This window comes from Trachurus trachurus (assembly GCF_905171665.1).
Source record: "Trachurus trachurus genome assembly, chromosome: 4".
Lineage (NCBI taxonomy): Eukaryota > Metazoa > Chordata > Actinopteri > Carangiformes > Carangidae > Trachurus > Trachurus trachurus.
This window is the reverse complement of record NC_139898.1, coordinates 19,244,194-19,261,542: the sequence shown is the minus strand read 5'-3', so window position 1 is coordinate 19,261,542 and position 17,349 is coordinate 19,244,194. Positions and strand designations below refer to the sequence as shown.

General features: G+C 41.9%; 1 protein-coding gene across 1 annotated transcript in view; it reads left to right on the top strand.

The window, feature by feature from the left end:
• ttll7 (tubulin tyrosine ligase-like family, member 7) overlaps positions 1-17,349 on the top strand; it is a 79,467-nt gene that overhangs the window by 23,671 nt on the left and 38,447 nt on the right. The window contains exon 10 of the mRNA XM_083970750.1: positions 8,357-8,451. Coding sequence (XP_083826876.1) covers positions 8,357-8,451 — 95 coding nt within the window. The remainder of the gene's footprint in view (positions 1-8,356; positions 8,452-17,349) is intronic.

The window sequence follows — 17,349 nt, the reverse complement described above, 5'->3', positions numbered from 1 at the left end:
TCCTCTCTGGACAAGGTATTAAAAATTCAAACTAGTATGATTAGACATGTTTATCTCTGTCTCCCCGTTGCAAGAAAACATGGAAGTGTTGGAGATGCAAAACACTGACTCTTTGTGAGCAACAGAGCACAAAGAGAAATTATTGCAAAAAACACAGATAACCAATGCAGATACTCAAGGAGAACAGCCCACTGAACAGCAAGCACCTGTTAAATAGCTTGTCGCAGGAGTGACAACAGACGGCAAAAGTGATGCTTCTCAAACCAAGGCCAGGCATCAAACAGGCTCATTGTGCTCAGAGTAACTATAGAAAAAAGGAGAAGAGAAGGTAGAATGAGAGAGACAGGCTTTTGTGCGATCCTTATCTTAATTCAGCAGGGTTTTCAACACAAGTTTTACCTCCTATTGACATTCAAAACATCAGCACGACACTGGTGCACACATAGACACAGCCACACACACACACACACACACACATGCTCAAATGGCGTAACCGGAGACGTTCACTTTCATTAAACCAGCCCAGACAGCATCTGTGTCTCGTATAGGAGAGGCGTTTCATTGAGCCGTGATCTTCACTCCACACACACACACACACACGAACGAACAGGCACACACTCGTTCACACACTTCTGCTTAGGCTGTGGTTTGTATTGTCAGTTTCAAGGCTTTTTGCTTTGAGGGCTTCATTGAATGTTTTCTTCATCTTTTGAAAGCGGAATAGAAGCAAAACAAAAATGCAAAGAAAAACATAGCAGCTACATAACAGCACATATATTTAATTCAGGAACTGCTTCATAACACAAGCTGAAGCTAACACATGGTGCTGTTTTAAAAATTAGGGGTGCATGGGTCAAAGAGAAGAGCAGGCCCCTCCGAATCCAGTGTAATTCACAGAGCACGTATTTACTCAATGGCAAAATATAGCAATGGTACCACAATATCACCCCTGTCCCCCCCACACCCCCGTCCTTCCTCGCTCAAGATTATCCAGGGCCCATGTGCTGTAAGCCAGCATGACAAATAATGTCAAATAGAGTGAGGGGAAAATTGAAAAAATATTACTAAATGTTTGGTGAGTGATGGTCAAGGACAAGCGGAATATATTTACAGTACATGTTATATACTGTACATATATACATTTCTACTTTAAATGCTCCGCCCATTCTAACTAAAGCACAACCCAAAAAAGACCTCATGAGGTCCTGATCGGTGTCCTCGTACCCCAACACAAGGAATCGGTGGATTGAAGCCCAGTCTCATTATAGTCTCTGGCTCTCTTCTTCTCCTTTTTTTTTTTTCAGTTGTTCCCCCCACACGCAGCAGAAAACAAAGCTCCAGCTGGTCAACTCTAACTAAGAAGAAACAAGTGTTTGTAGTGAGCACGAATAATTAGAAACCTGCCTGGTCCGTGCAAAGCTCTCTCTAGAGCCGGGCACCAGGCAGCTCAAAGGCTGGTTGGCCCGCTGTTAGGACCACAGTCAGTGTGTGAGAGAGCGCGCGCGCGTGTGTGTAAATGAGTGTGAGTTAGTGTGTCTGAATCTGAATTTGCTTTGCACTGTGTCATTGCGTCATTGTGTTTGCGTGTATGGTGTTTGGTACTATATGTGTGTTTGCCTGCACTATTAAAACCCATATGCACTACGAGAGCTACTGCATTACAACTGATGCTGTTTCTGCGCTTCGTGTGAATTTGTGGTCTTAGTCCCTCTGGGAACAGTCCGCTGTGGTGTGTGCGCGGTTGGCCATTCTGATCTGTCTACCATCAAACTCCAGCCCACAGCCGCATCTCTTTATGCAGCCAGAGAGGCAGAATAGAGGAAGACTGCATAAAAAACACACAAACACAATAATTCAGGAAGCAGCAGAAATAAAGAGAAATAAGAATTTTGCTTTCACTTTCATGGTGCTAGTCGTGTCATTGTTGAGAGTCAATGCTCCCCACACTGGAGCCTAGGGCAACTTGATTACTGGTGGCTACAACTTAAGTCCTCATCCATCTCTCTCCGTCTTCCTTCCTCCCCCCTTCAGGACGAGTTGTGCGGCGTGATTGGCAGCTAATGAGGCGGGCATGGTTAGGTCAACCGTGGCACGGGTCTGTTTGTGTCTCGGTGTGTTTGTGCGTGTGTGAATGGGCAATCCGACAACAGAACAACAGGCTGCAGCTGGACTGCCCCCCCCCCCCCCTCCCCTCCCCCCAAGGGCTGGAGATACTGCGCCCCCCCACCCCCACCCTCCACTCCCTCCTTTCACCCCTTCCTGCAACTTTCCTCTCTTTCAGTGCTCTGTCCCCAATTGTTTCAAGATGAGTTTGGTTTGCCTGTCCATCCCTCAGAGCCAACATAATCCAGACTTCCTTTTCTTTGGAGTGTGTGTGTGAGTGTTTGTGTTGGGGGTGTGTTTGTATGCAGTAATCTGCACTGGCAAGAGCAAACAGATGCCACAATGCACACAAATGCACATAGAGGGAAAAAAAAACAAAAGCAAAACATGGATATTTTTTTTATTCTCCGATATCCTCAACACAAACAAACATAATGCGAGAGAAACACAAATTCTGAAAGTCATGTTAATTTCCTGTGCGGAATAAATACTGGCTCACACTTATGTAACTTCTCAATTGAAATTCTATCTGATCTGTGTAGAATGAAATGAAAATGTTATGTCCTTATAGCTTTTCATAAAAGTCTGAAGAGTAGCCATTTGAAGCATAGCTGTTTTCCCAAGGAGTTTTTGAAAGAGGGATTTAGAGGTTATCCTGCCTTTCAGATGTTTCCTCAGGAAATTTGAGAAATGTTTTCTAACCCCTACAACAGCCGAGTCGAACGTTATTGTGTATTTTGGGTGATTAAGGAGGAATTTACTTGCTACCTGTGCTCTCCAAATAATTTTCATCCCCTCATGATTGAATTTTCTAGGGTGAAAAATGATAGAGCAGAATACATACAGTTTGATATACTCAATTATCTTTCAGAGTCTCTCTTGCCCCCTTCCACCTTCCATTCTCCTTTTGCCTTTGATTAATCTTTGGTACTTAGTGGGATTCATTCTTATTTAAATGTCCATGGATATCGTCCTGAGTTCTGAGGGGACGTCTTTCCCCTTGCAAACCCTAGGTGGCAGTAGTTACCCACAAGCCGCTCTTTTTTTGTAAGAGGTTTATTAAAGAATAATTAGAATGATGTATGGGACTGTCTATCTCTATCCACATCCATTTTCCCCCAACATGACTATTTCATGGAATAAGTATCAAATTAGGAGCGCACGGGCCTCGTATGTGGGGCAGTTGAAAACACACCCCAACATTTAGTCATTTATCATCAGGGATGTATGGCAGTGCCAGTGACTGTGTGTGTGTGTCTGTGTTTGTGTGTGCGCATGTGATTGAGAGGGAAGATATATATTGCATGTTCATGAGTGACATATGGAACTGTAATGTGTGGTTGAGTTTGTAAGAGACTGACAAAGATGTATATGCCTGCATATTGATTACCGGCAGTTTCAGACCTAATGTGTGTTTTGTTTATATATAATTGAATGTTTATAAGTACTGAAGTGAGAGTTAAGTGTGTGTGCAGCTACAGCACTATGTTGTGCAGCTACAATACTTTGTCCACTCCTACTTTTATTGTGTACCTTAAGGGCACCTTTTGCCTTTTGTGGCTGTGTCTGATTGTATCTCTGTATGTCTTCAAGAGAAGAAGGAAAAAAACAACAACACTCCCTGCACCATGCCGGTCAGTCAGTCAGGCGGGTCAGGCTGACTGGTGGCTGAGCGAGGCTTTGGCCCACTTACTCCCAGGACCTTTACCAGCGGCTCAGCATGCTCAGCTAGAGTTTCCCGGTGTCCGACTGGACCACTAAAAACGCCACAAAAAGAACAAAACAGTGATTGATAAGACGGCTGAAACAAGAGAACGACTTAACGGGGCGGCCAGCTGTCTGTCTTTCTGACGCACCGCTACTCATGCTCTCCCCTCTCTCTCTCTCCCTCTCTGCTCTCCCTTTCTCATTTCACCATTGTGCGGCAACAAACACTCCATTCTGACAGCGGATGAACTGTGCCGATACCCTCGAGTGTGCTGGGGCAGAATGGGGGGCTTGTCAAAGCAGTGGTTGTTTACACTCTGCCAGGAATAATAAGAGGGGGTCGTTTTTTTCTGAACCGATTAATCACGAGCAGCCGCTGCACTTGTTTGACGAGTATTCCAGACGCAGAATAGATGTCGATGGGGGGAAGCAATTTGTTGTGGAAAGAAAGCAGCTGATTGTTCTTGATCCATTGCCGTTGCTGTGTTATTAGGGTCGATGTTACACGGCAGAGGGCCACAGGCGCAAACTGTTTGATGCCCACTACATTTTCAACAATGAGTGAGACACGTAACGACTGTGAGGGTATTTTTACCGGGCTCATTCACAATTGAAATGATAACAATGAATTGGAGTTGGAATTCGAGCCACTATCATGACACAGTATGAAGTATACCGGACTGAGTTTATTCTCTCTTGGTGAGCGGACCTGGCCTGTGGCTACTTTAATAATAGCGTTTCCTCTATGGCCATTACTTACTTAGTAACTATCCTTTGGCCAATACACTTAGTTCCCACCTGTTCCAGAGGGCAGAACGTTATGAGACTGACCCTCCAGAGAATTTTCCAATTGGAAATGAATAAACTTATCAAATCAAGTTAGCCATGAGAAATTCACTGCTTGAACTTCTGGCCCTTCTGTTTGTAGTTAAGCAGCTGCAGTAAAGATCAGTAGACAGACCTGCGGTTCAAAGACAATTCAAACCAAATGGAAAGCTCCCCACCACAAACTTTGCTTCACAAGTGCCTCCATAAACAATGACAAGAGACTTTTGCGTCTCACTCACACACGTCCAGGTGCACAAAATAAAAAAGCGCTACATCTCCTGCAGACAGTATGTTAATGGTTTACAGCTCACCCTCTGATCTGTGCACGTTTAATTGGATGATCAGATGAAGATAAACCTGTCCTGTGAGAAATTACTCACTGACATGTTCTTTTCCTACACGCTCAATCTGCTGTTTGACCGACTCATATTTGGTCTACATTAATGTGATGCTGATGCTGAACTGAATCAAAGCGAGAGTAAAAAGGAGTTTCTAATCTTTTCATCTGACGCTTTTATTGAATGCGTCTTGGAGCAACCGGGGGCTCCTTTAAGACCCTGCCAGAGTCACTTAAGGAAATCAGAGTGGGGGTTTTGGGAGCCTGCAGGGGTTCATTAGGACCAGACTGGTCCAACTTCCTTTGCCAGAGAGGAAAAGGAGAACACAGAAACACGGGGGAGAAAAATGAATAAGAGAGGTAATGACCAGAGAGTGAGGGCTAGCAAGCAGAGGGGGGGAATGAGTGACCAGACAGAAAATGGGGCGAAAGACAGCAAGAAACAGAGTGGGAAGAGAAACTAACCAGGAGAGGAGAAGTGCGACAGGCGGGGAGTTGAAGGAGAGAGAGAGAGAGAGAGACGAAAGCTTGGGGTAGAGCAAAGAGAGACAGCGAGTGTTGCAATGCCAGTCTTCCCCCGTGACAGCTTGACACCGGGAATCAAACTAAGAAATGAAGACAAGTAACGAGACAACCATCACCAGGATCACTGCCAGTCTGGCTGTTACCTATAGGCTACGGCGCTCTAAAGCCGTACTCTTTTCATTGTGGCTGTCATATTGGGGATTGCTCTAAATGAAAACAGACCTTTTTCCCTCCTTTCCTTTTGTAAAGTTTTTTTTTCTTAGGTAAGGTACTGTAGGTCGAAGTGGAGCTCTGTCCTTCCCAGCGCACAGAAGGATGTATTGTAGACTTCATTCTATTGAGTGAAAGAGTTGGATAGGGTCTCTGTTCCTTTTTTCCTCTTTGCGCTGGAAGACATTCATCACCAACCCGGTCCCTCTGATAAATGGTTGCTGTGTAGGGAAACGCACATGTGGGTGCGTGCGCACACACTCACAAAGGCACGTCCACACAAACCCCGCTTCGTGCTGGTGTGGATTTAGTAGCTTACTTGTGGTATTTGCGGACCTGTCTTTTGAACTAGTCGAAACGACGGCCCAAGAGAAGGTTACACAGATATTTCAGGATAACGCAGAGAGCTACTGCTCAGGATAGGTTTTCTTAAGCTTGTGTGCTTTTATTCACCTATGCCCTGCCTCACACAGGTACATGTATTTTTTAATTTAAACGGTCAAATTCGCATGCATCGCAGGTGTTTGGCATTTATGTGTGTTGCTGTAGAGCAATTTGGAAATGGCTGTTGACATTTTGTTTTACTGCCGGTTTATGATCCAAATGAACTGCTCTTTTTGGGCTACCTGCCCCGCTGCTGGCAACGCTGTCAACAATGTGGCTCTCTCAGTTGCTCTGAGCCTGGTTGTGATGTAAATATCATCATACAGCACTGTTCCCAAATCTGCCACAGAGCAGTATGCGCCATTGTGTCAGGATTAGTAATGGCTACTTCTGAAGACGGGGAGAGAAAGAGGGTTGGAGTTACTGAGAGTTACCACCACAACCCTTTGAGATGCTTTGCACATCTCTGTACTGTAAAGGAGCTTTTTGGGGTTTGTTGCTCATTTTCAGCCAAAACTCTTGATTCTTGGCTCCAAAATGGCCTGATGTTGCACACCTATCAGCTTCCTCATTGGTCTCTTCCAGCAGCCTTTATCCACTTTCCTGATTGGCAGATAGAGCGTGGATCTATAATGCACCCTAAAACCTCTGATTGGCTCAGCGTTGCTCCGTTCCCGAAATCACAGTTTGTGATTGGCTGTTGTGCTGCTTTGATGTCTTCAACTGTATCCAACTGCTTATTTTCTAACGGAAGATAGGAACAAGACGAATAATGTTTCTGTCACAAATACTCGCTCTGACTGCAGATTAATGTTACTGGGAAGAATGAATTTCCAGCTCCACTTCCAGAACTATTACTGTGGCAGCAGTTTTCATCCATAAAACAGATATTTTTTTCTGATATGTGGCTTTTGTCAGGCTTCATAAACCAATTCATTTAGAAATTTCTGATTCAGTGATTCAATATTTTCCTTTCAAGTCAGGATTCCCTTCCTGTGATGATGAAATTCACAGAGGATTTTCACATGTGCTTACTTTCACTCATTCAACAACTACACCATTATACAGCTATTACTATTAAAGCTGTTACAAATCAAATGATGTCAGGAAGAGCCAGTCATAATATTGTTACCACATAAAAAAAACAGTTGTAAGGGGTGACCTGATGTCAACAATCAAGGTCTCGTTGGGCATCTGGTGCATTGTCATTTGAAGTCACCACATATGAAAAAAAAAAAAAAAAAACTTTCTAATCACAGCTGCCAGTTCATTCACTCTCCCAATGCACTTCTCAACATTTGCTGGTCCTATTGTCTCACAGAATCTCTGCCTGTCTTTGGGAGAGAGGGAACATGACAAAGACTACACACAAAGTGATTTGTTGTGTCAGGTGTAAAAAGAGAGATCTGAATTTATCTGAATACTCTCACTGGTGCTGGAAAGGGTTCTGGTTTGAAAGGTAAGCTGTTCTTGAATTTTTCCCCGGGTGATTTCAGCATTTGTACCTCAAATCACAGGTGGCTTATTCTGTTCTTGCTTATTTGACTCTGTCTGTCTGAGAGGTCTTCTTGATTGTACCTGATGGCAGTGAGCTGAGCGGCAGCAATTTGCTGATGCTCACAAAGAGATTATTGCCGGTATGAATGGGTGTTACATTGTCAGGCTGCGTTGGGCTTATTTAGGTTACAGTCAAGGAGTGCTTGCCGTGGTTGGCTGAAAAGCGCAGGGTCACTTATCTGGCACCTGGTGACGGTTTAACCTATGCAATCTGCATGCATTCATACACAGATACTTCACAGACAAGCGCACGCACACACACACACACACACACACACACACACACACACACACACACACACACACACACACACACACACACACACACACACACACACACACACACACACACACACACACACACACACACACACACACACACACACACACACACACACACACACACACACACACACACACACCGGTGTTAAATATATGCCCAGGTAGAGGCTACGGAATCCAAAGTGTCCTTCAAAATAAAATAAAATAAAAACAACTACTTTCCATCTTTCTCTCTCCTTGTGGGAACAGATCACTTTTTTTTTTCCAAAGATGCCCTAAATCCACAAATCCTCTCCTGTGATTGCGTAGTATTTCTCTCCGCTGAACTGGGAAGAAAGAAAAAAAACGAGATAAGGTAGAAACTGCCCCTCACACCCCCACCCAAATATTCTTTCAGTGTTTCTCTCCTCTTCTCTCTGGCAGATCAATCGAGCTCCGAGCTTTGGGACCGATCAGAAGATTGATTACGACGTGAAGAAAGGCGGGCTGCTCAATGCTCTCAAACTCCTCAACATAAGGTACTGTTCTCTGCAGCGGTCATTCACACACACACACACACACACACACACACACACACACACACACACACACACACACTGTACTTACAGACGGACACACACACATGAATTGCATGAGTCAGTCAACGCTCGGGTGAAACTTTATTCTACAGGGCTCTCAATGTTTAAACATTTCAGTCGATTCCTTCAGTTTTATTTATTTGGCAGCCTTGAAAACTTTGGAATTGCTTTGATTCACAGCACAATTTAGTCTCCATCTTGTTTGGCTTCAGACTGATGACACAGTGGTGTCCACTAGTTTAAAGCTAACAGGAGGTTTGAGCTTTGGACAAAACAAGACAAAAAAAAAAAAAAAAAAACCTCCTTGCCTTGTAAATTTGTGTGTTGGTGTTGTTTTAGTGGACAGAAAGACAGATAATGGCCAAGGTACAAAGCTATGCCTTGATTGTGTGCTTTGTGCAATCGGACACTGTATTATGTGTGTGTCTGAATTTCTTTCTACCTGCTGTTATGCTGTGTGTGGTTGTGAGTCCTTTGTTTACCCTGCTCTATATATTTATATACAGTAAGCTCCCAGTGTTGCTGTTTTACTTTGCTTTACGGGTGTATTTGTTTGCCTGTTTGGGTTACGCATACTTTCATTCTTGCTGTATAATGTATGTGCATGTATATGTACTGTAAGTGTGTGTGTGTGTGTGTGTGTGTGTGTGTGTGTGTGTGTGTGTGTGTGTGTGTGTGTGTGTGTGCACTGTTGTACCTATCTAAGAGGGGACATCGGCGTCGTTACACATTCACCAACAGGGGACCAAGCAGCCAACAGGGGACTTTTTTTAGGTCCCCTCTTGGACATGCTTTAAATCAACTAAAAATCATGTGAAAAACCTTCTGGTTAATTTTTTTTAACTTTAGCCAAGAGGGGACCTGAGTGTGTGTGTGTGTAAAATACCATATTCAGCAGTGCCCCGGCAGGCTGGAGCAGGGTTTTTAACGACTCATTCACACACGTCGTTTCTTACACTCCTCCAAAGTGTGAACGACTTGCAGCCCCGGCAGCCTTTCAGACTGTAGAGAGGCTATCAAACAGGCTCCTTAGTGAACAAACCAGTACCTTGAAACATAATTTGTTATTCTTTGTAACAAAATATAAAGGTTCTGTTTTCATGGATGTCTTAAGTTTAAACTCAACACTGTATTAGGTATAATAGACATTTTAAAATATTGAAAAAATTGATCACCCATAACAAAATTTTAAATAAAATGGTAATTTAGATCATTTCTGTTGAATTCTGATTAAACATTAAAAATAATTGACCTTGCTATTGTTGCTTGTCCAGTTTTTTTAAGCACAGGGTTTCAATTTTACAATATACATGTGTTCTCAATCTGTATAGGAATTATTAGTTGACTTACATTGCAGAAAAAGGTCCACACTTGGTTTATATGGAATGACAGGCGTCCACTGTTGGTTGGTGCATAATGACACACGACCCCACTTAGTTAGCATGGAGTGACATACACACTCCATCATGTGAGTGTGAAGTGATAGTTTTTAAGATAAAACTTTCATCAAAACTTAACACAAAAATGTATAATGAGTAGCACCAATAATGTTGTAATTATTTTTAAAATGTAGGATGTACTACTGCAACACACATTTCTACAGTCTATTAATTTTTTAAGAGAGGGTTTTAGGATTTAGGGTAATCTTAATGTACTTGCATCATAAATCTGTATTCATAAGGATGTATTTTATTTACTGTTTTATATTACAGAAAACTCAATGGCAACCTATGATGATATGTAGAAGTAAACCATCAAAGAGTAACTGATATTAAAGTATTGGCACGGCAATTTGTTATCTTTGGGGAAAATACAGAGGGTTTGGGAGATCATCAGTTTGTCAGAGATACAAGGGATAATTCATTGAGAGGATTAATCTCACAAAGTCCCTATGTTAAACTATTGCCAGACACATTTCTACAGTCTATTAATTTTTCACTGTACTGGTGTTTTATACTACTTAACTGCATTATTGTCATGGGAAAACACAGTTTGACATGGCCTGATGGCTCAGAGCCACAAAAAGTTACTTTTTGGCCACGTACATCTCATATAGATAAAGCCCTGTTGGGGGCACCTATTGTCAGACTTTTACTTTTTAAATGCATGTGATTTCAATTAATTTTAATGTATTTGCGTCATAAATCTGTATAGGAATTATTTGTTGATTTACGTTTTAGAAAAAGGTCCACACTTGGTTTATATAGAATGACAGGGGTCCACTGTTGGTTGGTGCATAATGATACAAGTGCCCACTTAGTTAGCATGGAGTGAAATACACACTCCATCATGTATGAATAAGAAAGAAATAAGCAAAAGTGATCATCCGTAAGATAAATTATTCATCAAAACTTAACACAAACATTTCTAATAAAGTAGCACCAATAATGTTGTAATTATTTTTAAATGTAGGGTGTACTACTGCAACACACATATCTACAGTCTATTATTTTTTTCCCCTACAAGAGTTTTATACTCCTTGACTGCATTGTTGTTATAGGAAAAATATTTGAATTAAAACTCAGGGTTTTAGGTCATTTTAATGTACTTGCATCATGAATCTGTATTTATGAGGATGTATTTTATTTACTGTTTTACATTACAGAAAAAGGTCCACACTTGGTTTATATGGAATGACAGGGGTCCACTGTTGGTTGGTGTGGAGTGACATACACACTCCAGCAAAGCAGAAAGGAGAGAAATTGCTGAGTTTTAAGATACATTTTAAATCTAAATTTAATACAAACATTTGTAACTATTAATACACACAACACACACAAACACATGCAAACACACATATTTCAACTTAAGTAGCACTGGTAAAGTTGTAATTGTAGTTTTGTTTTTAAACATGGGGTTAGGGTTAGTTACTGTGAAAACTCAATGGCAACCTTCCATGATACTTAAGGGAATATTTCAGTTATTGACATTTATGGCTCAACAATAAAACATGTATGGGAAAATAAAAGAGGAGCTGGGGGGTCATCAGTTTGTCTGAGATACAAGAGATAATTCTTCTAGAGGATGGATTAACCTCAAAAGCTCAAAACTTTCATCAAAACTTAATACAAACATTTATAATGAAGTAGCAACGGTAATGTCGTGTTTTTTTATGTGGGGTGTACTGTGAAAACTCAATGGCAACCTACGATGATATATTATGTACAAGTAAACCATCAAAGAGGTACTGATATACAACAATTTGATATGGGAAAATACAGAGGGAATGGGGGATTATCAGTTTGTCAGAGATACAAGGGATAATTCATTGAGAGGATCCCTATGTTAAACTATTGCCACACACATTCACACAGTCAAAATGTTTCAGTTCTAGATTGGACTATTGCAATGCACTTTATGTTGGCGTCTCCCAGTCTTCGCTCAGTCGCCTCCAACTTGTCCAAAACGCTGCTGCCCGTCTTTTAACTAACACTAATAGACGTGAGCACATTACTCCTGTTCTTAACTCCCTTCACTGGCTCCCTGTCCCTTACAGAATTGATTTTAAACTTTTAATGTTTGTTTTTAAAGCACTTAACGGCCTGGCCCCACTGTATTTATCTGAGCTACTTTATTAGAAATGTTTGTGTTAAATTTTGATGAAAAATTTCTCTTAAGGATGATCACTTTTGCTTATTTCTTTCTTATTCATACATGATGGAGTGTGCATTTCACTCCACTTACTTACATTCAAAACAGACTGACTGAAACATGGGTACATGCAATATAGAGTCACAGAGCATTTTTATGAGCTACCATTCTCTGCCAGAAATGTTGTCTGGGAACAACATCTTACTTAACATGGCACAAGAAATTAGGATTCATCAGATTGCCAAAGATACAAGGGATAAGGCATTGTGTGGATGGAATAACCCCAAATAGCTCAATGTTGAACTGCTGCAACACAAATAAAAAAAGTTGACAGTGGTGTGGACCGTGTCTGAGGAATATAGTTCTTGCTGTGTCCTAATTGTCCTTTACAAGGCTTTGTAAGGCTTTGCATGTGTTTTTATATTTATGCGTTCCTTTATTTCCCTTGATTTTCTAAATACCTTTTAATGAGTAGTTTAACAGGGTTTTTTGGGGGGTTATTCCGTCCACACACTGACATATTCCCTGTATCCATGACAATCTGATGAATCCGAATTTCTTATTCCATGTTAATTGTTGTTCTCAGACAGCATTACTACTAGCAGACAATGGTGGCTCATATAAAGGCCCTGTCACCGAATATTATAACAGGTAATTACACACCTTCACAAAACTCATGAAAGAACTGACAATTCTTTAGACAAAATGGAATATTGCTGGTACACCCACTCTTTACAGTTGCCACAGAAGTTGAATCACCAAAGGCCATAGGTGCGTAGGTAGCACATGGCCAACCTAAGACCTGGGAATACCTGTGTCTCAGTCGGTCTGATTTGGATATAACATGTTGGCTGAAAGAAGGTAGAAACTCTGAAGCCCAACCTGAAAATACCTAACGACCATCGTCAGCTATGACAAACCATCCCCCACACTGCCCACACTCAAGGACTGACACAGGTCATCTGGCACTCACTCCGCTCTCACTCCATTCACTCACTTCTCAGATCCCAGTTCAACAACTCTACCTTAAAGTTAGGACCTGTGAAATACATGAGTGCTGGTGACTTAACTACTTCAATGTCGAGGAATGTTTTGTGCCCACATCATAGACTGAAACCCCATTAAAAATGTTCAACTCTACTTAGAAAACTGTGTGTAAATGTAATGAAGTCACATTGCTTACTACAACATGCACAAGGTTATACCTAGATAATAAGGAATATACACACTTGTGTTTAGCTGGGTACTGAAACGAAAGAAAATCATTAGGAAACAACCAAAATAGATAACAAATGAATTACTTAAAATATAAATAAATTAGATAACGTTTTACCATCTTCTGAACACAATTAATTGAATTTGTTTATAATCCACTTCAGATGCTATGAATAAGGTAATATGGGATTGTTGAATGTACAATCCACACATCCTGAAAGCAACCAGACCCATTTCTGCTGAGCACCAGTGTGAACTGAATACAGCTTTTATTGTGTACTTCCCACTTAATATAAACTCTCTGACCCTGTGCCAATCCTGTACCTTTTGACAACTTTAAATTAGGTTTCAATTCATACACCAATTTCATCTATAGATGTGTATGACTATGTGATACAGTGTGTAATATACAGAAGGAAAAAGAACACAAATTTAGTTTTAGTTTTAACTTTTGTTGTGGACCAAAAATATGCAGACAGGTATACATGAACTCCAGTAGAGCTAATAGTTTGGTAAGTAAAAATGTGTGTTGCAGTAGTTCAACAGTGGGTATTTTGGAGTTATTCCATCCACTATAGCTGATTTATCCCCTGTATCTCTGGAAATCTGATAAATCCTAATTTCAGAAACATTTCTACTGGCACACCATGGTTGACCATATAAAGGCTGACAAAATATTATACTGATCACAAGGCATCACACACCTTTACAAAACTCATCAAAGACTTGACAGGGTGGATTATTGCTGGGACACCCACTCTTTACAGTTGCCATAGCAGTCCATAGGTGTGTAGCACATGGCCAACCTAGGACTGGGGAATTCCACTGTCTGTTAGTCTGATTTGGATATAAGATCTTGGCTGAGGGATGCTAGTCTTTTCCAGGTTGCCCTTCAGAGTTGCTAACGACCATCGTCAGCTACAAGAAACCATCCCCCACACTGCCGACAGTCAAGGACTGACACAAGTCGTCTGGCACAGATTTAAAGCCCTCACTCACTTCTCAGCCAGTTCCACATTTAGAGTGGAGAGTGGAGGTAGAGTTAAGCCTACCACACACATAAAGATAATCGGGCTGATTTTGCCCCGATCTTCCCCCTTCCGACCAAAGACAAAAATCGGCCGATTATCCTAAGGTTTTAAGATTATTTTATGAGATTCTCTTGTAGTGTGTGGTGTGTTAAGAGTCAAAATTCTCACAACAATCGCCTCAGAAAATGTTCGGCGCTGAATTGATAATCATAAATATTAAACATGTTCAATATTTACAAATCAAAAGTCATCTTGCATGTGGAAAGCTGGTGTTGTGCTGAGAAGTGCCAAGCTCTGCATGCTGCTCGCAGCAAGCCACTTCTCGACACAACACCGGTAATCCCACAGAGAGCCACGGTGCAGCCCTGGCATTACATGAGGTTCACACAGACATTCACGCATACACGGGAGATTTCCTGATAGCCGATAGCAAAGACGGTAGCGATCATAGCCAGCAACAGCCAGCAATAGAGCAGCCATGTTTAAATGATCATGTGACCGCCGCTCACAGCCGCTTTACTGCTCGGCCTCCGAAGCCACAGACACACACAGATGGTATCGTTGTAAAGGCTGAAGTGTCCCGCTTTCATTTAAAAAAATTACATTGCTCTCATTGTCCATTCCGGAAATAGACCCGAAAGAGTAGCTACAACAATACTGATCTCTTTCTGAGTTTTCTGACCGGAGGGTCACCACTCTGAAAAATCTTAATGTGTGTGGTTTGTTGTGTTTGGAATATCACAGCACACCACACACAATACGATCAAAACTGTTCAATCACAGATTTTTTATCTTCACGTGTGGGGTCTTTCACAGATAAAAATTGGTTGAAATTTAGAGAATCTTTATGTGTGTACCAGGATTCAGGATCTGTGAAATACATGAGTGTTGATGACTTCACTACTTCAATGTAGAGGAATGCTTTTGTGTCCACATCATAGACTGAAGTCTATGGGTGGGAATTGAGAACCGGTTCCTCTTCAGAACTGGTTCCCACGTGATCATTTCCTTGGGATTGTGTGCGTGCCTGCTTAATGATTCCGCTTATCGATTTTGCTTTTTTTCCTTTGCAAATGTGCATGTTTCTAACCCAAACAACACATGCCGTGTTCAGGTCAGAACGAAGGCAAACACAGCGTCGAGACAGAAGCGCTCTAAAGTGTCGGGGTAGATGTGATGTGACAAAAAATATTCAGATTTATAAAACACTGCAAGTAAAGTGCCTACAAGGCACATACATAATGTAGATAGTAAGGAATATACACACTTGTTGTGTTTAGCTGGGTACTAAAACATCAAAAAATCATTAGGAAGCAACCCAAATGTGTAACAAATTAATCACTGAATCAGATTGCCATTCTACTATTTGTTTTCAAAATAAATTTGATTAGAATTAGATTTATTGTGTACCTCCCACTTAACTCATTGAGTGCCATTGACGTACATACTGTATACGTCAAACGCAGTTTTCTGCGGCTGGTAAATGGGGACGCTGTCGCCCACACTGTGAGTAATTTTGGGGTTTCTGGGATGTGTAGAACGAATGAGACTGTAGATCAGAGCAAGAAGTGAAATAGAAGGAGAAGACGAGTGCGATCGCTACACAGAGATAAAAAAAAAAGTTGGAAAAAGTTTCTATTTCTAGAGAAAAACGACGGGCAGAGCCTGGAACAAGTGTAACGTGGAGCTGTGATGAAACATTTCTCTTACGGATGATCACTTTTGCTTATTTCTTTCTTATTCATACATGATGGAGTGTGTATGTCACTCCATGCTAACTAATACCCCTTTCCCACTGGCCAAAAAACCCGTTTAAACCCGCTAACAATCGGCTTTTGGTGGCAGTGGGAAAGGCGCACCGAGCCGCGTTGACCCGCGTCGACGCGGGTCAAACGACTCGGCAAGCGACGCGGGTTAAAATCGCCTTTAATCGGCTCGGCTCCGAACGGCTTGCAGTGGGAACGCCAGACCCGCGTCAACCCGCTAATTTACGTGATGACACTGAACGTTACGTGACGCCACGTCATCGCGCCGGGAGCGTCTCATATCACGTACCAAAACAAAGCTCTGCTCCGCTCTGCTCTCATCCGAGACTGGGATCAAAACATCAGAGAACACTGACCAAAAACGATAGAAAAAAAGAAAAGAAAAGAAGCGACAGTCTGTTTAACTGACGTGTTGTGCCGCGGACGTCCGTCATCCGGCCGCAGCAGACTCTCTGTCCTCCGCGGTCCTGGTGCTCCAGGTCAGCCAGCCAGAGAGTCTGCCTCGGCGGACGGACACTCCGCGGCGGGCGGCTGTGGCATGACTGTGTGTCTCTTGCACCGCGGATGAGAGCGGGGCGACTGGTTTATGCTCTGTCTGATCCCTCAGCGGGGGGTCAGACTCGGCTCATTTTGGTCAATGGGAAAGGGGCCAAATGCCGATTGTTAGCGGGTCGACCCGCGTTTAAAAAACCCGCGTCGACCCGCTAATTTTAGTGGGAAAACGGCTTAAGTGGGCACTTAGTGGGTATCATTATGCACCAACCAAGAGTGGACCCCTGTCATTCCATATAAACCAAGTGTGGACCTTTTTTTTCTGCAATGTAAAACAATAAGTAAAATGCATCCCTATTAATATAGATTTAGAATGCAAGTACATTAAAATTGATTGAAACCATGTGCTGTTAAAAAGTAGAAGAGTGACAATAGGTGGCCACCACAGAGCTTCATCTATATGGGACATTAGGTGACTACAGAATAACACTTTGTGGCTCTGGGCCATCAGACTGTGTTGAATCCTGAGTTTAGTTATTTAAAGTAGTTTTCCCATGACAACAATGCAGTCAAGGAGTATGAAACTTCATTAAGTCAAAAACTTGACAGACTGTAGAAAGGTGTGTTGCAGTGGTATATTACTTAGTGAGGTTAATCCATCCTCTAGAAGAATTATCCCTTGTATCTCAGACAAACTGATGACCCCCCAGTGCCTCCTTTATTTTCCCATACATGTTTTATTG